This window comes from Polyodon spathula, chromosome 1, assembly GCF_017654505.1.
Source record: "Polyodon spathula isolate WHYD16114869_AA chromosome 1, ASM1765450v1, whole genome shotgun sequence".
NCBI lineage: Eukaryota > Metazoa > Chordata > Actinopteri > Acipenseriformes > Polyodontidae > Polyodon > Polyodon spathula.
In genome coordinates this window covers 13631313-13651796 of record NC_054534.1, presented here as the reverse complement: position 1 = coordinate 13651796, position 20484 = coordinate 13631313, and the positions used below count along the sequence as shown (strand labels likewise).

Here is a 20484-nt window from a genome sequence, read left to right as displayed (position 1 = left end):
GGGTTTAATTTCTGCTGCTGAAGCTGCTTTCCACTGTACCAGGGTTTAAGCAGTTTCATTAGGCCCTCACCTTTAAATCAACACTTCAATTCACAAGCACCAACACAGTATGTGGTGCTGTTTTAAAAAAAAAAAAAATTCTTCCTGATGTTGAATAACAAATGCATTAGGATAATTCCTGGAATGGTATGTTCAGCTTTTATTACTTGTCATGAGGAATTACCGTTTTATTTATTTATTTTTTAAATAGAGTACATGACTGAATGAGGCACACTTCACAGAAGACAAAGAGAGCAGACAGTGAGCTTCCAGGCAGTACGGGGCTGTCAGTGGGGGGGCAGGGTGGGGGGGAAGCTGCTCATTTCACAGCCAGCTCCAGATGCTTCACATTGGTGGTTACTTCGGTGGCTGAATACACAAACCAGCTTTACTGCCACTGTTTCTTCACACTTAAATAGAAACACAGGGAGTTAATAGTGAATTAATTAATCCCACACCTAAGTAGACAATAGTATCATACATACTATCTATCTCTTTTTAAAATTTTTACAATGGAGCTAAAATTCATTCCCATTTTTTAGTGCTGGAACAAAAATTAGAATATTTGAACAAACACTGCTTGTAATGTATTCAGAGACAAAAAAAAATGCCATTATCATTTATAAATGACTATGAATCAGATCTCATGCATAGAAAACCAATGCATAAATGATGCCTGCAATAACTACATTCTATTTTAAATAAGGTAATTACATGTGATGAATTATAATTATTTTAACCCGAGTGATTTTGTTTTACTGTCATACAAAATTATATATTTTTTCATTTACTTCAAAATGACACAATATTCAAAATATATCTGGTTGAATTTTGAAAAGGTATTAAAACATGAAACATGTACTTTAAGTTATTTGAACAAAACTGTAACTAGTAACAGTACTAACACCACTCTCATGCTTGACCTAACTGAATGATCGACCAACCAAATTCAATCATAATATTGAGTTCCAAAAATACCACAAATCAAAAAAGTGTAACTGGCCTGCTAAACAAATGGCACCACCTGTTGCTTTCAGCCATAAAACGGGAAAGTTGAAACATGCAGAAGCCAAGGTTGCTTGCGGGCTTGTCACAGCCATGGCAAAATACTTTAGCATTCCTTTGTAATAATATGACATGTTAAATAAAATATAACCCTTAATTAAATCCATTGTGTATAGGAAAAGTTTTTCACTTGTAAGTAATATTTTAAGGCATTGAAAAATAAATAAATGTGGGAGCTTTGGAGAGTGTGGGTGTTTATTAACCTCTTGCCAGTAATACTGGGTGCGATATGAATAAATGTGGACAATCAAAATTGGGTGCTATTGCGAACATTTATGGTAATGGTTCTGGATAGGTGATTCCAATATGGGCAATAGAGAGAGGTGTCTTTGGATACAACACCTACTAATTTTTTGGAGTCAAAAACAACAAACGAGAAACAAAACAATATTTCTCATGGCTACCTTGTAATATATTACTTGTGCAACTGTGATCAAAATTCAAAGTAACTGGAGCACTCTTCAGCAGCAGTCAATACGAAACTGTTCGACTGTGGGGTGTATCAACTTCAACCTCCATCTCGATTTCCTGCCTGTCACTCAGCAGCGAATGCACGCACCCACACGGCAGACTGTTACCCCGTCACATGCACTAATACCCTGTATCTTTCTGAGCAAGGGATTTAGTGGAGCTTGGTAATAACAGCTGAATCTCAGAACAATAATTGATAAATATAGTAATTGTTACAGCTCTGTATAATGGTATTTAAAACAGGATTAATTTATCCCACTTTTTACATATCTGCCCTTACTCGGGTTGCAATGCAATAGGATACGCAATGAATTACTGTATTAAATGCATACATTTACAAGCATTGTACAAAACCACATTGCAAAAAAAAAAAAAAAAAAAAAAAAAAAAAAAATGTACAAATATAATATTATGTGATTTGTACACTGAGTTATTAACTACATTGCATTAATACATGTCACACAAAGTGATCACACAATGTTTAACAATGCAAAAAAAAAAAAAAAAAAAATGTAAATTGAAAATGTGATTTTGTATAATGAGTTATTTAGTCATGCTATTAATAAATGTCACAGAAAGTATAATACAAAATAATATATATATATATATATATATATATATATATATATATATATATATATATATATATATATATATATATTGCATATGGGGGTGCATAAGGGTCTTTCTCCCAAAAGAGAGTTTCGAAATCAGGAGAGCACTGTGGGTTTAAAAAAAAAAAAAAAAAGAATTACCTGCTGTTCTCAAATATTTCTCATTTGATAAATTACCTTCAATTTCACCAAAAAAAAAAAAAAAGTCTGATAAAAATCATTATCCTTAAAATTTCCAACCTTTTGACTTTCCTGGACTTGTTAAATGGATTACATACAAAATAAAATACCTAAAGCTACTTTTAAGAATGAATAGTACCTAGTACTTAAAATAACTATTGCATATTTGTAGCAATTTAAAGTAATGAAGTAATCTCTTTACTTGATTTTAGTAACATACAAAAAACTTTTTGTCATTTCAAGTAGAACTTTATATATTACAATAAAAAAGAATGTTTTCAGTGCACTCGGAAATGGAAAAACAAATCATCTTAAACTGAGTTTGTAAAATGTTTGGCTGAGCCTGCGCTTCCAGGAAGATCCAAAGGCTTGCCCATCAAAATATATTTATATATGTAAATAAAAATAGCTTGCATTGCGTTAATGCCTCACAAATCTCTCTAGTCCGTATACACTATATTTATGAGTGTATATTTGGTGTCCTGTCAACACCTCTTAACTTTTTTCATTGGAGTTGCAAGGATTTAACTAAACATTAATAAAACACACTGTACATAGATGCACGTTTATAGTATAGTCACCTACCTTTTAACATCCCTTTAACATCTTGTAGTGTACAGTTGGGAGTGGCTGAATTCAGAAGGGAAATGTATTCAAAGTGAGGGGTAATGTCATTGTCAGTGCACTGCTCAAAGAGAAGAGAATTGCCCTTTTTACCAGGGATATCTGTGCATAGTTCCAATGTTGAGGTAACCGAGAGTACCACAGTCATCTGTAGCTGAATGTTCTGAATTATTTCAAGAATAATTTCACCACTTGAGTGAAAAGCTGCATTATTATTATTATTATTATTATTATTATTATTATTATTATTATTATTGTTATGAAACTACCAATAAAAGATTCCCATGGGTATCAAAATAATTCTAATAGACAGAATACTACAATCACAAGATCATAGTTATGCTTAGCAACAAAGACTTCAGGTGCTCCTTCCAGTAGCATAAAATCAAGTTTGTTGGTGAAGATATCAGTTTTTATCTATTATTGTGGCATACCAAACGTTCTTCAATGGATTCCATGAACTTATTGTATACGTTTATAAGTTCTATCAGACTGTATGATGTCACAGCAGCATTGCCCTGGCTACTGTACAGTATGGCTCTGCCAAACTGTTCTGATGGCACTAGGAGCATAAGAACTATAATCCCAGGAAGTTTATCTTTTTATCCTATTTTGGGTAGGTAACTTACAAACAGGTATCTCATCAAATAATAATAATAATAATAACAATAATAATAATACAATAAATGTATAATTACGTCTGGAAGAAACTAAAGGCATGTCTGTTTAAAGGTATCAATTTTCAAAATAAAGTCAACAGAAAAAAAATAAAACATTGCTCAGTTCCCAAAATCTAGCAGAGTAACCTGTCAAGTGTATAAAACTATAGGACAAGTGCACCATGCACTGCCACGAACTGAAAATAATCTCATAAAACAATGGACAAAACCTTATTTTCTTCCCAGATCAAACCATTTCAAAAGTATCAACCATGGTAAAAACAATTTTGCTGTTAACCATTAGTTAAGCACAAGCTTAAGTTCTAACACCAACATAACAATCATGCACAATGAAACACCCTCTTCTGCTAGTGTGCTATGGCTTAACAAGATTAAACAAACTTCTATAATCTTTCAAGAACGAATTTAAGGATTTATTTAGAAGGAACATTGTTGATTGCACTGAAAATAAAAGAAAACCTGTCAATGTTGTACTTACTGTAATGTTTTTACAGTTAATTTGTTCACTGAGTTACATTTCTAATTATAAAAAGTTTACAACCGTCACAGCCCCTAGGGGTTTAAAGAAAAATCAAACCGCCAGCTCTGTGAACCATCATGAGACACTGGAAACTGTAGAATCATTAAACAGTTAATTCAGGAAACCAACAGGTCATGACATCATTTCCTGGTTACCATTGCAGGATGCAAGAAAATGACTTTATAGTTCCCCTAAACCATACTTTAAAGCTTCCACTACAAAACCCTGCAGTAAATATTTCTGAAATAGAAATCTGTTTACATTGTGTTAGCTGTCAGTAAATGATGTATTTTTAAAGCTCAGTTAATTCTCTAAATCACATAAAAAGAAAATAATAATATAAAGCTAAATGTAATCCTATAGTTTATATTAATAAAATAAAACAAGAGTGGACTGAAAAGCAGTGCTCACAGAATATCACGTTAAATCTTGGCTAGGAGATGCACCAATTTTGTATATTAGATAATAACACTTTAGGCATATTCATATGACGTAACAATGCTGGAACATTCAAATAACCCAATGTGATGAAACCTTAAAATGATCTCTCTCATTTCATTATTTTTAAACCTCTTAAAAAGAACAGTGCCCTGAGGAATGTGTGCTTAAAACTGCAAATTTAATAAACCTTCAGTTTGCCCGTATCCTAAAACTAGCACACAATGTGGCAATCAATAAACCCGACGTTCAGTACAAACAGGAAAGTGGCAAAACCCACTAAAGGAAAAGGGATGCATGCAAACTATTGAGGAGGCATAAAGTTCAGCACGTGACCTTCCTGTGCCCTGTTACAACATGGTTATTTTGTCGCAGATAATAGATAGACAGACATAACTATTGATGAATTGAATGATTTTTCAGTCAATATTGTGCAGTATCTACTGTTTAACAAATATGTGCCCACCTGCTTTCGCGATGCAATAACGAACTGCCACTATAGCGTATGAAAATGTGGCATGTTTACAACCAGTAAGGAGTCAACATTCCATTTAAGAGAACGTGTGCGTCTGCAAATGGAGGGCATTTTAAAACCAAAAAAAGAGACAAAAGCGCAAAACAATTAAAAATGTCCAGCAGCCCAAGAGAGGTGGTGCATCTAAGTACAGTATGTTTTATGATTATTCAGTACTGCACGTGATACAGCTGACTGGCTCATGCCTGCAGTATAACCCACAGTACGTTGAATGATCCAGTGGCATAAAATGAGTGCAGCGGGTACCTTTAGTGCTACAGTAACTGTGCTACATACACTGTGTGTCAGACAGTCTCCTCCTCCTCCTCCTCCTCCTCTCTTTGTCTGGTCAGTTTGTCCACATGTGCACCTGATTTTGGTGAGCTAAATGAGTCATATAAAAACCGCAAGGTGTTTGACCAAATTCTCTCTGCAGTCCTGAATCATAAGGATAAAGGTTTGTTGGAACATTCCCAGCTGGTTGACATAAATTGAGAGACAATCACTTTTTTTATAGACATTACCTTATATTGGTCAGCACCTTTGTGAAAATTTAAGCATTGCAGTGCACGAAAGGTTTTTTTGTTTTGTTTAAATATAATTATATATAATATATATATATATATATGATTAGATATATATTCAATATATATATAATATATATATATATATATACAGTGCACACCAGTGCCTTGCAAAAGTATTCAGACCCTTGAACAATTCTCTCATACTACCAAATTACAAATGGTACATTGAAATTTCGTTCTGTTTGATATTTTATCTTTAAACACTGAAACTCAGAATCAACTATTGTAAGGTGACATTGGTTTTATGTTGGGAAATATTTTTAAGAAAAATAAAAAACTGAAATATCTTGCTTGCATAAGTATTCAACCCCTGTGCTGTGGAAGCTCCCAGTTTGCACAGATGAAAGAAATTGCCCTAACGAGGACACAATTACCTTACCATTGGCCTCCACCTGTGAACCATTAAAGTTGCTGTCACATTTTCTGGATAAAAACCCCACTGTTGAAGGATCATTGGTAAGGCTGTGAATCTGAAGGAAAATGAAGACCAAAGAGCATTCTACAGAAGTTAGAGATAAAGTAATACAAATGCATAGATTAGGGAAAGGGTACAAAATAATATCCAGGTGTTTGGATAGCCCAGTGAGCACAGCTGGATCAATAATCAGGAATTGGAAGCTGCATTACACAACCAAGAAAAGGCCGTACCTCAAAACCCAGCCCACAAACAAGAAGGAGACCTATGAGAGAAGCCACAGAGAGGCCAACAATCACTTTGAAGGAGCTACAGAGTTCAATGGCTGGGAGTGGAGTAATGGTGCACCAGTCAACCATATCAAGAGCTTCGCATAACACTGGCTTGTATGGGAGGGTGGCAAGAAAAAAGCCGTTACTCAAAAAGTACCATCTGAAAGCACATCTGGAGTTTGCCAGAAAGCATGAGAGTGACCCAGCTGCGATGTGGGAAAAGGTTTTGTGGTCAGATGAGACCAAGATAGAGCTTTTTGGCCAAAACTCAAAGCACTATGTGTGGCACAAACCTAACACTGCCCATGCCTTAAGACACATCATCCCTACAGTGAAGTATGGTGGTGGCAGCATCATGCTGTGGGGATGCTTCTCATCAGCAGGGACTGGGTATCTTGTTACAATTGAAGGAAGAATGTATTGAGCAAAATACAGGAAAATACTGCAAGAGAATCTGCTTCAGTCCACTAAAAATCTGAAGCTTGGGAGGAAATTCACCTTTCAGCAGGACAATGATCCCAAGCACAAGGTCAAAACAACATTGGAGTGGCTCGAGAACAAAAAGGTGAATGTCCTACAGTGGCCAGTCAAAGTCCTGATCTCAATCCCATTGAGAATCTGTGGCACTATTTGAAAATTGTGGTCCACAAGCGTCATCCAACCAACCTGAACAACTTGGAGCAAATCTGCCGAGAAGAATGGGCCAAAATCACTCCGACCCTGTGTGCAAAGCTGATACATACTTACCCCAAAAGACTTAAAGCTGTTATTGCAGCAAAAGGTGGCTCTACCAAATATTAATGTGTGGGGGTTGAATACTTATGCAAGCAAGATATTTCAGTTTTTTATTTTTCTTAAAACCAATGTCACCTTACAATAATTGATATTGAGTTTAAGTGTTTTAAAATAAAATATCGAACAGAACAAAATTTCAATGTACCATTTGTAATTCAGTAATATGAGAGAATTGGTCAGGGGTCTGAATACTTTTGCAAGCCACTGAATATATACACAGTGCCCATAGATTTGCTTGTCTGTCACTTTAAACTGAACTCCCGACTGATGTTTAGCCAGGCTATTTATAGAGCAAAAACTGCTAATTAAAATGATCCACGAGTGGGAATGTTCTTTTTTTTTTTTTTTTGTAAAAGTATATCATTGATTACATGGTGCTTTATGCATGGTTCATTCACGGAAATTTTTGCTTCACTATATGTGCATTATAGAGCGGGAGTTATTTTATTTTGTATTTTAGTCAGATGTATGTTATGTGTCCGCAGCTCCCCCCACCCCCTCCCCCGTTTATAACACTCATAGTGTCCCGAGACCCGTGTTATAGCGAGGGACACTGTATATATAATACTTTGCATAGACTATGGGAATCAGCTGTAACTATTCAGGGTCATTAACTACATTTATATTTAAAATGTACTACATTTGTCCAATAAACTTTGTGAGATATAGTGTAAAAATCTGATTTCATTAAATTACTGTAGGTGTTAGTGTTAACTAATCCAATATGTATACAGATGTGCTCAAATTTGTTTGTACCCCTCCACAAATAATGAAGAATGCACAATTTTCTCTGAAATAACTTGAAACTGACAAAAGTAATTGGCATCCACCATTGTTTATTCCATATTTAATGAGACTTCTGCACCTGTTAACAGGTAGTTTGGCCCACTCTTCCTGAGCAAACTGCTCCAGCTGTCTCAGGTTTGATGGGTGCCTTCTCCAGACTGCACGTTTCAGCTCTTTCCATAGATGTTCGATAGGATTCAGAGCAAGGCTCATAGAAGGCCACTTCAGAATAGTCCAATGTTTTGTTCTTATCCATTCTTGGGTGCTTTTACTGTGTGTTTTGGGTCATTATCCTGTTGGAGGACCCATGACCTGCGACTAAGACAGAGCTTTCTGACACTGGGCAGTACGTTTTGCTCCAGAATGCCTTGATAGTCTTGAGATTTCATTGCCCTGCACAGATTCAAGGCACCCTGTGCCAGGCGCAGCAAAGCAGTCCCAAAACATAATCGAGCCTCCTCCATGTTTCACTGTAGGTATGGTGTTCTTTTCTTTGAAAGCTTCATTTTTTCATCTGTGAACATAGAGCTGATGTGACTTGCCAAAAAGAGGATTGTGGCTTGTCAATATGCATTTTAGCAAACTCTAGTCTGCCTTTTTTATGTTTTTCTTTCAAAAGAGTCCTCCTGGGTCTTCTTCAATGGAGCTCACTTTCGCTCAAAAAGCGACGGATGGTGCGATCAGAAACTGACATACCTTCACCTTGGAGTTCAGCTTGTATCTCTTTGGCAGTTATCCTTGGTACTTTTTCTACCATTCGCACTATCCTTCTGTTCAATCTGGGGTCAATTTTCCTCTTGCGGTCGCACCCAGGGAGGTTGCCTACAGTTCCATGGACCTTAAACTTCTTAATAATATTTGCAACTGTTGTCGCAGGAACATGAAGCTGCTTGGAGATGGTCTTTAGCCTTTACCTTTACCATGCTTGTCTATTATTTTCTTTCTGATCTCCTCAGACAACTCTCTCCTTTGCTTTCTCTGGTCCATGTTCAGTGTGGTGCACACAATCATACCGAAGAGCACAGTGACTACTTTTCTCCATTTAAATAGGCTGAATGACTGATTACAAGATTGGAAACATGTGTAATACTAATTAAAGAAACAAATTAGTTTGAAATATCACTATAATCCAATTATTTATTATCTTTTCTAGGGGGTACCAACAAATGTGTCCAGGCCATTTTAGAATATCTTTGTAGAATAAGCAATAATTCATCTCTTTTCACAGCTTCTTTGCTTTATTCTATGACATACCACAGGCATGCAAGTATACATGATAAAATGGCTTTTAATTTCATCACTTTTCAGGAGGAATGAAGCATTATTTCAATGAGCTGTAAGGGTACCAACAGATATACGTCTGTATATGTCTGTGCTTATCTCAATGCATTGTGTTTTGTTACTTCCCCCGACCAGTGCACATAATTTGAGCATTCCAAAGATCCCACCCCTCCCCCTAACAGCTTACATATACATTTACCAGTATATTTAAAAAAAAAAAAACTGGACTAAAAACTAGCTTGTGTTTCCACTAGAAATAAGACCACAGCATCCCTTCTTTCATTTTTCATTGATGTTTAATAAGTTATGCTGAATTGGTCAATAGAGAGTCTCGTGGCAGCTGATGGGGCATGTACAATTTCATTTCACATGTTATCACAAGAGAAACTATATTTTTAACCTGGCAAAATCTTGTGATGCTAAATAGAAACATAGTACAAAAAATAAAATAATAATAAAAAAATAATAATAATTGTGCCAATCAAATCAAACATGTCTGCCAGGACTTCCAAATGGAAACAAAAAAACAGGGTGATGACTACATTAAAAAAGAAAATAACAACAAATAAACCCCATGATCGCATGTAGAGATGGATCTGATGACCCTGCACAGAGATAGCAGAATACTTTCATGCAGAAACAGGGTGTAAGGTGACTAATTGCCCAACAGCACTACTAATTTAAGCTTGTCTTCCAGAGTTCATTGAATGGCAGCAAATGCTCAGTCTGAAGAAGGGAATTGCTCAATTTAAAAAAACATATTTTTTCAACCATTGCTCTTTAAAGTGTGAGTCCTAGATATTGAAGTCTTCCAATATTATAATTCTATATTATATACTAGGAAAAAAAATAAAAAAAATAAAATAAAATAAATATATTTAAAATAACATATGCAACCACTTAGCGTGGCCTGTCTACATCTCAGCAGTAAGTGAAAATACTAGAACGGTAACATTTTTATGAGCTGCAAAACCCACTTTAAAAAAAAAAAAAAAAAAAAAAAAAAAAAAAAAAGACAAGTCTGAGATATATGTAAAGAATTTCATAGACGTCCTTTGCAAAATGATTAAAATTACACCCCCACTATTTGAGCAGCTTCACAAGAGCAGACAAACATTAGTTTCTTTCGTTATTTTTTTTGCTGATTGCAGGGAGAAAAGACATTTTCTCCAGCTATTTGCAACACTTACCATCTGTAAGCTTTAAAGACCCCAATACATTTGGTTTAAAACAATGACGCTAAACTCTGAACTGCTGTGGTTCACATGACCTCTGAGCTCCCAAATGGTTAAAAACTTCCCACAAACCCCTTGTCGTTGAATGTCCTCTTTTCCTACGATAAAACTTTATTTAAATTATTTGTAAGCTCTTAACACTATTCTATTCGACCGGTCTTTATTTTTTCTTTTTCTTTTTTTTTTTTTTAAGCGTTTGCCTTAAAACAGTGCAAAATAAAATAAACCTGTGCAATAGGTCTATACTAGAATTCAAATCATTTTTAAAAACGAAAAGAATTTCAAAGAATAATTAACAATAAACAAGAGCTACTGAAAGAACAAGCACTGCTTGTTAAAAGTGGATTGTTTATCTGTCTCATTCTGTGTCTCTCTCATGTCTTCAATATTCAATTTTAAGGTCTGGCTTGGAACGTGCCTTCCATTGTCCTTCCCAGAGACATCTGCCGCTTATTGTCTCCTGCCCGTCGGCCACTGTGGTTTGCACACAATGGCACGAGAACAATACCAAGCCTGGCTTTAGCCCTGTCTTTAGTCTATTTTATTCCCCCATCTTTTTAGAAAGCATCTTGGCTTGAAGTCTGTGAATGTAGCCACTATGATACAAAACCCTGGGGGGGTTGTGAGGGAGGAAGGTTGGCACACGAATTGAAACACAAAAAAGAAGGGACAACCCCCACCTCCCCCACCTCCAGCCCACAATCTCTTCTGCTGAATGATTCCCGATGGCATGCTGGGATGTCTCTCTGCAGTTATCTTTTTTTGTTATGTTATGGTTGTTTATTAATATTATATGACGGTTCACCACCTCCTTGTCTTTTCCGTTTCATCCACCTCCTACCCCCCCTCCAGCCCTCCCTGGCTCCCCTCCCTGCCGTTTCTTCAGGTGGTGAGTTTCTGGATGGTCTGGTTGTAGTACTGGGTGGTGAGGGCCTCCAGTGGGTTCCACTGATGGGCGTGCAGCTCGATGACCTCCATCAGTAGGGAGCGTGTCAGCTGCGACTCCGATGGGCAGAGCATCTTGTCGCGCGCCGCTGCTAGTAGCTCCATCATCATCTCAGGCAGCTGTTCCTCCAGCAGTTTGCCAGTGCTTTGCAGCTGTCGGCACAGAAGAGAGAGAACAGGGGTCAGAATGCAAGATGTATCAACTGAAATGACCATTTACAAAAAACTCCTGCAGTTATTACTGGCTTCCTGTTTTCATGACTCTAGGTTACTCTTGTTGGAATTCTGCAATCCTGTAATTCAGGGATTGGCTACAAATATTCCATTTAAATAAATATGTTTAATACTAAAGTTTAAAAGTATAGGAAATTAAATGGAAACTGATACCCTTAATAAATATAGAACCTAGACAAGGCTGACAAATAATGGTTTACCTAAGGACCAAGTTTATTCCTTTGTAAAACTGTGTACATATATTTACATTAAGGTACCGGATGTATCACTGGCTGTTACAATACATTTATAAGTATAACTATGAAACAAAATATGAATAGTAGCTATGGCCCTCCACCACCACCTCTTAAAAGAGAAAATCAGGGCCTGGGGACTTAACAGCAACCACTGGTGACTACACAGATTAAAAGTCTTTTCATGTAATAATTATAAAAGAAAAACATTCTTTGATTTATACCCCCATTCAGAATGTACTACTAAAACCCATTTAATATAAGTAGTCCCCCATCACTTTCATTTACGAAGCCTTAAACAAGTGGCTTTTTCTCTTTTCTGTTTGAAAAAACTAAAACTAAAAAGATCTAAATATGCTTTGAAAACTAGAATTGTGTGTTTTTTTTCTTTTTGGTAAACAAAACAAAGTATCAGTATTAGAGATTTGTTTTCAACATTTGTATAAGGTGTACAATATATTAAAGCACAAGGATATTTTGTGCAACAATTGTGTTTCTAGCAAAATATTTATTTATGATTTAAAAGGTACTGGGGCATTGTATCTAATCACTATGCAGACATCTCTCCAATGAGGCCATTTCTTATCACAATCTCATGCCCCTTTGTATGGTTTTGAGGTATATTTCCACTAGGGGGCAACCCATTGTGTAATGACAGAGAAAGCAGCAGACATATTTTTGATTGTATTTTGAGCAACACAGAAAAGTTCCTTATTATTACTGTATTAAAAAAAAAAAAAAATATATATATATATATATATATATATATATATATATATATATATATATATATACACACACACACACACACACACACACACACACAATATAGAAAATATATTGAATTAATATTAATTATTTCTACAGATACAGAACAAGGAATGGATCTTTTACTATTTTATATATATATATATATATATATATATATATATATATATATCTATATATATATATATATATATATATAGATCATTTTGTCTAGGTAAGGAACATTCATAGACATTTATCTCATAGATAGAACATAAATTAAAGTTACAAGATATATGGGAATTTTAAATTATTTGTACTGAATTTAAATTTTTAAGTTCCCAAAAAAAATATAGTTTATTATTTGCATTGATTTATTTAAGCAGACCTGTTTTTATTTTATATTTTAGTATAACACTTTTTTATATCTGAATTAATAAATGTATGTAAAAACAAAGTTCATATCAGTTACTTTAATATTGGTCAAATACACTTTTTTTACCCTCATACAATGAAATAGCATTTAAGTTTTTGATAAGCTTCTCCATGCCCAGTATTGCTATCCTTGTGATCACCTGAATACTCTTACCTGTGAATGAACCTTAACATTCATTCCATCTCTAAAAAGTGATGCAACACTTTTATTATAAACAGATTGTACTTACCTCCATTGAACAGCACAGGACAGCATCTTCTTTGACCTCCTGCGAGTCTAACAACTGCAAAACACAGCAAACAAATACAGCATCAACAGCAGCAGACAGAACAACCCTGGATCATCTAAAAGAAGACAGGTGTTACGCACTCCGCTCAAACATAGTGCTGGCTTTTTAAATTAAAATAAATCAATAAATCTGAAGGTTACAAATGTAGGAAGGTGGTAAATGCCACACAAATGCCCAGAGCAGTTCCAATGCAACAGCTGAGCATTACATAACCAACAGAAACTCTATGCCGTTGGGTAACGTCTTCCAATCAACACAATTAACATGATTTGCGGTGTTCGCAGGATTCCATTTTTTCCATGCGGAGAAAAACAACACTGACATCTAGTATGGTGGATTGCATTACAGGGCACTATGCAAGCATTGAATTGAATACTCAATCAGCACTCACTTGTAAAGTTATATTCCACTGGTGTAAACCTGCTTTTAATTATTAGGAGTGATAACTGGCATGGGTTCAGTTGGAAAAGGGTCATTCCATATGAAATCAATCACCAAAAACCTCACCCTCCTTTGATTTGTGATAAAAAATGTCCATGCATGTTTGCCTTTGGGAGAAGTGGTTACAGTGTAAATTTTAGGCCTGAATGACATCTCATTCATGAAATACAGCTCATCAAAGTTGACCCATTTTGGACTCCCCCACCTAACCTTTCCATGGTCATAACTTACTCCATAATTGACACAGAAAGGTAGTTTCAGTGTTGTTTCAAAGTTCTCGAATAGCACTATCTCCTCATTCTATGGAAGTTTCTGTAAAGTGTAAGATTAAAAAAAAAAAAAAGTTGTGTGATTCTGTGACCTTAGACCTCACCCAGGTCAAATCGCATAACCTTGGATTTTTGTCAGTGTTTGATAGATTGCAGCCTAGACCCTTATCTACATTTCCTGCAAGTTTCATTTTCTGCCTGCCTTTGGTTGAGGCACAGCACAGAGTTCAATGCAGAGTGTCAGGTGAATCTTCTCAGTGAAGCAATTACACACCTAATACAATTAAATAAAAATATTTAGTTGTAATAGCGTATACCTCACCTGTTAAATTGAAGCTGCAGTGAATTAAATTCAGATCAGTACTGAAATGTACCCTTTATAAACTGAAAAACAAGATAAACCAATTATAACTAAGGTGACCATATGGCTCTGTGTTCACCAGGACAGTTCAGGCTTTTCAACTCACAACCCAGTACATTCTGTAAGCGTAGTCCTGCTTCTCTTAAACGAAAGAGATCAGTGAATGGTACCTTAGACAGGTAAAACATAACAGAATGCGCTGGATTGCGAGTTGAAAAGCTTGAACTGTCCCATACTGTCCCGCTAAACACGGAGCCATATGGTCACCTTAACTATAACTCAACTAAGGTGTGTCTTTAAACATTTACATATTACACTTATCAGTTTAACATTCTTGACATGTTAGTAGCTTAAATTCCACCCTTCAGACCATCAATGAACCTGTTGAACAGTTCATAAAGACTTTCACAAGCATCTCCAACATCTTCATCAACATGATTTCATCACAAAGATGCAGACTGCATATTAACGGCTGAGGGATGAACTCCTTCAAGAAAATGAATTCCTGGTTGTTGGTGATTTTGCAGAAAATTCACTTTCTTCATGCAGGATAAAGCACAATCGCACCACTGGAACAACTCTCAGACATCCAAACATTCTTTTGTTTGCTATTGGCGAGACAAAGACGGGAATTCTCAGCACATCTTATATGTTGTAATATCAGAATGCATAACTCAAGACACAGTCGCTGTTTATCTATTTCAAAACCATCTTTTGAGGTTCTTGGAGAACAAATTTGGGAGGCACCCAAGAAAAATCCATTACTTTATGACGGGTGTGCAGGGCAATATAAGAACTGTAAAAATGTCCTCAACATTTGCCAGCACTTAGAAGATTTTGGCGTGGAAGCAGAGCGGGATTTCTTTGCAAGATCTCATGGCAAAGGACCCTGTGATGGTGTAAGGGGAACCATTAAACAAATGGCAACAAAAGCCAGTTTACAGCATTCATACCATGACCAGATCCAGACTCCACACCAATTGTACATGTTTGCAAAAGACAACATTCCTGCTTTTGCTGTTGAATACTTCACGATAACACATTGGCAAGCTGAGCAAGATTTTCTGGAGCAATGATTCCTCAAGGTAAGAACTATGTCTGGCAAAAGTCCTTGTATGAGAGTTCTCCGAGTCAACAAAACAAACAGAAGAATCAATCACAGTCAAAGAGGATGTCCTACCATTTGACCAAGTGAAAGGATACAGTGTTCAGTATGGCAGTCACTGGAGGCTCGGGCTGGTGGTGTTTGCTGATCAGCAGAAACGGGAGGCTGAAATTAACTTCCTGCACATGAATGGACCAGCACAATCATCCTGTTTCCCACGCAGTCCAGATAAATTTATTGTAGACATGGGGGATGTGCTGACATGAGTGGAGCTAACAACAGCAACAGGAAGGACATGTACACCCAGAAAGACAAGAAGATGGCCAAAGCATCAAAAGCCTTGACAGGCCTCAAAGGAAAAGGGCAACTTAAGTGGGATGAGTGGTAAATTGTGTTGCATGCAGAAACATAAGGACAGAGCCCTGAAAATAAAATATCTACATTTCTACCACTTCTAACAATACATTTTATTTCCAGGCTCAGTGATTCATTGGATTTGAACAATAGTAATTACAGCTCCTGTAGAACCAGTTTAAAATACCAAACACGCACTGACAGAAGTACCACTGATGGGAACAAAATTAAATATGCACAATTCAGTATTGATTTATATTTAATTCATCTGTATTTGTTTGTTTTAGCCAATTGTGTAAAACAGGGCACCTTGGTTAATTCATTAATATATTAATAGCTGTTACAGTTGCATTAGTTCACTACAGCTTCAATTTAACAGGAGAGGTGAGTATACTCGATTGCAAATAAATATTTTTGTTTAATTGTATTAGGTGTGTAATCACTTCACTTAGAAGATGCACCTAAAACGCTGCATTCAGCTCTGTGCTGTGCCTCAACCAATGGCAGACACAAAATTAAACTTGCAGGAAATGTAGATAAAGGTCTAGGCTTCAAGCTATCAAAAACTGACAAAAATCCAAGGTTACGCAATTTTGACCTGGGTGAGGTCAAAGGTCACAGATTCACAAAACCTTTCTTCTATCTTGTATTTCACAACAATTTGGATATAATGAATATAGTTCTATTTAAGACCTTTAAAACAACACCAGCTTTCTATGTCAATTATGACCATGTAAGGGAAGGTCACTCAGGCCTACACAGTGTAACCATTTCTTCCAAAGTATTTCTTCCAACAACATGTGGAAAAGTTTATCAAAATCAAAGGCGGTCAAGTAAAATTGCCATTTTTTTGATTGATTTCATATGGAATGACCCAAAACAGTTATGTCAAAACGTTTCTCTATACAACCATACTTCAATTCACCAGTTCCTTCAATTCACTGTGCTCTGTCTCTATTGGAACAGGCAACCAACAAATTGTGAAGAAAACATATTTTAAGCAACAGATGGACTTGTATGCTGGGGCCAATTTGTAACACACCATTTCTGCGTCAGGTTCCAAAAGTGGCACCATGGTGTCTTTTTTGCCACCTTATATTTAAAAACGCTGCCGCATCTTGTAAAACCTGGCAGTTACTGTCACCACTTCTTTGTAAATGTACAAGTCAAGTACATAGAATTTATTTACTTTACTGGCAAAAAAAAAAAAAAAAAAAATGTGACATTAGCCTAGAAACCATGCTTTGAAAGTACTCTCAAAAACAAATAACTTATGATGTGTTTAAACAGTCTTTGTGAGAAAAGGCTATTGCTTAGCTATAAAACCTTATGGAACTAAAAAACAAAAAAATGATGGCGCTAAATAATTTGTGATACAGGGTATTATTAGGATCTTTGCAGTATCTGATATTATGATTTCTGAATAAAACATGTTTCTTTATTAGTTGATTTGTGTATAAACAGTAAGTCCCCAGCTCAACAGCTTGGAGGTATCACTGTCAAAACTGCAGTGTCCTGGAGGACTAGATTTACAGCTTTGCTGCTTGGATCACTGTATATCAGGATTTACTTGCACCGCAGCAAATGGGTTCATCAACAGTAGCCAATAAACAGATTTTAAAAGTTTGCCCTCTTCTGCTGCGACGCGCCTGAATAACAAGAAGACATCACACTGTTCACCAGCACATTGAGTTTGTCTGTAAGTCTTGTAAGAGACATCAAGTGTTTTTCATCTAACCAATCATAAATTCTAAAGTAAAACTAAGTAAAGTAGGGAAATACAGTATATTTACATTTCTAGGTCTAAGAACCTGCAATGGGCAGAATTAAAAACAGGCAATAACACAAGTACCTCTTTGTTAATGGTGGGGGCCTTGGATAAAAAGATGATCAAAGCTAGTGAGCAGGTCTGGACACTGTCAAAGAAACGTCTGACAGTTAGAGAAGGGGGAAAAAAAGCTTTCACAAATTATATGGCTGCAAAGAAATAAAAACTCAAAGCTACAGCCACGACCCTAGATAAAACAGGAAACCATGAGCCTGGCAACTCTAGAAGGTTGTTTTTGTTTTAACTTTGGGTAGACTGAGAACAGCCAAAGGTCAGTGGCTATGAACGGGATAGCTTTCATTTTTTTTGTTTGGTTTCAAATGTAATCTCCCATGACATGTTATTTTATTTATACTTCTTGAATTCTGAAGAAGTATAAAATTGAGACATTTTAATTTCCTTTTAAGAATTTTTTCAGTTGAAAAAACTAAAACAAAACCAATATACCAAAAAATAACAACCCATATAATAAAACAAATGAAACACACAATTTGTGGCTTTTTTATTTGCCCAAACAAATTGGCAAAAGGTGTTTAATAATAAGCATGGGCAATTTCAAGTAATGGTCAGTCGAGACCTGGGTGCTTCAAACGAAGGTCAATGACAAGAATTTTAAAAGACAACGCCACAGTCAAACATGCAGTTTTATTAATGGGATAAGTTGGGTTAGATCTAAACAGTTTTCATCAAATTTGTACAATTGTAATGTGTAGAAGAGCTCTCTTCCAAAAAAAAAAAAAAAATAGCAATCAGTTATCAGTACGAAAAATTACACGTGGCCAGTTTTAAACACGCAAGTCCTCGGGCCGTGGACATACCTGAGGACAAGGTCAAGGACAAGACCTGAAAAAATGTTCTCAAACCGGGCTCGAGGCAGAGGATCCAAGACTGCTACATAGACCACAGTATATGTGTACGCATACTGTACACACTGTACTGTGAAACCTTGAAGGCCTGTATCCTTCTCTGACAGCAATTTTATACAACTATGGCAAAAAGTTTTGCATCTCCTAGAATTTAGGATTGAGACATCATAATACATAATAAAAAACACAACAACAACACTATAGGAACATAATTTAGATATTTTATTCAGCATTACGTAATCAAAGATTCTACAAAATGATTTTTCAAAAGTCTACGGGAAGCTCTAACAGTAGTACAGTATTTCATGTTTTATTTTGAAATGTTGCATTTTTCAATTTTTGTCAGTTTTTCATTAAGTATATAAGGTAACATTATTCTACAGGTTTTAGGGCTGTGAGTTATGCTTCAAAATAGCAAATCGATTGATTGGGCATACAAAAATATAATCCTTTGAGTAAATCCAATGACTGTACCGCCCACATACATTTTCGCTGCATTCCACTGTCCGCGACGTTATTTTAATACCACTGCTGTTAAGTTAAAGCTTGTGTACAACAATTGAATGTGTGGGGTAATTACGCCTGGGTAGCTTCAGGACAAAAAATATTTAAATACTTATTCAAACAGATTGTAATCTACATAAATACGAGTTTATGAAAAAACTTATTTTTCTATTAAGTGACAGCTGCAGCATCACGCATTGCATCTATGAAACACAAAATGTGGAAATCCCTTCCTAAAACATAACAATAATAATAATAATAATAACAATAATAAATTGATTTACTTACCATAACAAATACCCAGGAATAAAAGCCTGTCGTCCTGCTTTTTTTTTTTTTTTTTGTTTACTTTGAATACACAGGAGGTGCGTATTTAAAAGCATTTTCAAAACTGATTCGCTGGTAGGATGGGGCTAGCAAATCAGATGCTAGTTAACATAAGCAAGAAACACGGCCACTGCTTGTCTGGCAGAAATACTGCAAATAGCATGGCAGGGCGTTCGGTGCATTGTCATTGCAAAAAATGTAATTATTGAATCGATTATCCAGGATTTATATCGATGTATATAAGGAGGAATTTAACTGTACAGCCCTAGCAGGTTTCATTCAATCTTATGAAACAAAATATGTTAATTCTATAGGGTGATGCAAAACTTTTGGCCACATGTGTACAGTGCCTGTTGACTTGTGGTACCCACTAAATTAGAAAAGAAAAAAGCCAAGGAAACCATAACCTTGAAGCATGAAACAATCACTGCTAGGGTTAACCTTGCACACATTATGCAGTTCATGTAGGCATAGCAAATATTCCTTTGGGGTATACACAGCTATTTATCTCATTTTCCATTAAAAAATATGTATAACTTTAGCTGTGTGAACACTGCAAGATTGATCTTCTCATGTAGTTTGCAGTTTTTTTGTTTAATGTGTTTTATTGTTTTGTGTTTACTATGGATTTTTGAGGGCTGTAATTTAAAGGCTAAAAGAAACAAAGACAGTCATATCAAATGAAAAAGAAAAAAAAAAATCCCAAAGCGAGGCCACCATTTGGAACAGAATTAGCACAGGTTTGGTAAATTAACTGTTTACATGGTAAACCGGAAAAAAAAAAAAGATGTTTCAGATTGTTCATAATCTCCCACCTAATCTGCTTTTATCTAGAAGCGTCCAGTTATTTTAGCATTGCTGCTCTGCAATGATGAAATAAAAACCCAAACAATTTTACACAGTACAGCTTGGAAAAAAACATGTTCAGTGTAACTGCTGCATGTAGTTTTGCTTTAATGCGAGTACCTAAGAGAGAGAGGCCCTGTTCAACCTTTCAATCTGCAATATGCTGGGGAGAAGTTCTAGACA

The 20484-nt window shown here is 35.8% G+C and overlaps 1 protein-coding gene across 6 annotated transcripts in view; it reads right to left on the bottom strand.

The window, feature by feature from the left end:
- Positions 1 to 300: 300 nt before the first annotated feature.
- Positions 301 to 20484, bottom strand: part of ctif (CBP80/20-dependent translation initiation factor) — a 153847-nt gene continuing 133663 nt past the window's right edge. For 4 of the 6 annotated variants that reach the window (XM_041247598.1, XM_041247608.1, XM_041247618.1 and 1 more), the window contains 2 exons: positions 13341 to 13394; positions 9559 to 11614 (listed from right to left, as the gene is read on the bottom strand). In XM_041247598.1, coding sequence (XP_041103532.1) covers positions 11399 to 11614; positions 13341 to 13394 — 270 coding nt within the window. In that variant the 3' untranslated portion in view covers positions 9559 to 11398. Of the gene's footprint in view, positions 450 to 9558; positions 11615 to 13340; positions 13395 to 17774; positions 17847 to 20484 lie in introns of those variants that run through there. The other 2 variants (XM_041247627.1, XM_041247635.1) reach the window with 2 other exon arrangements.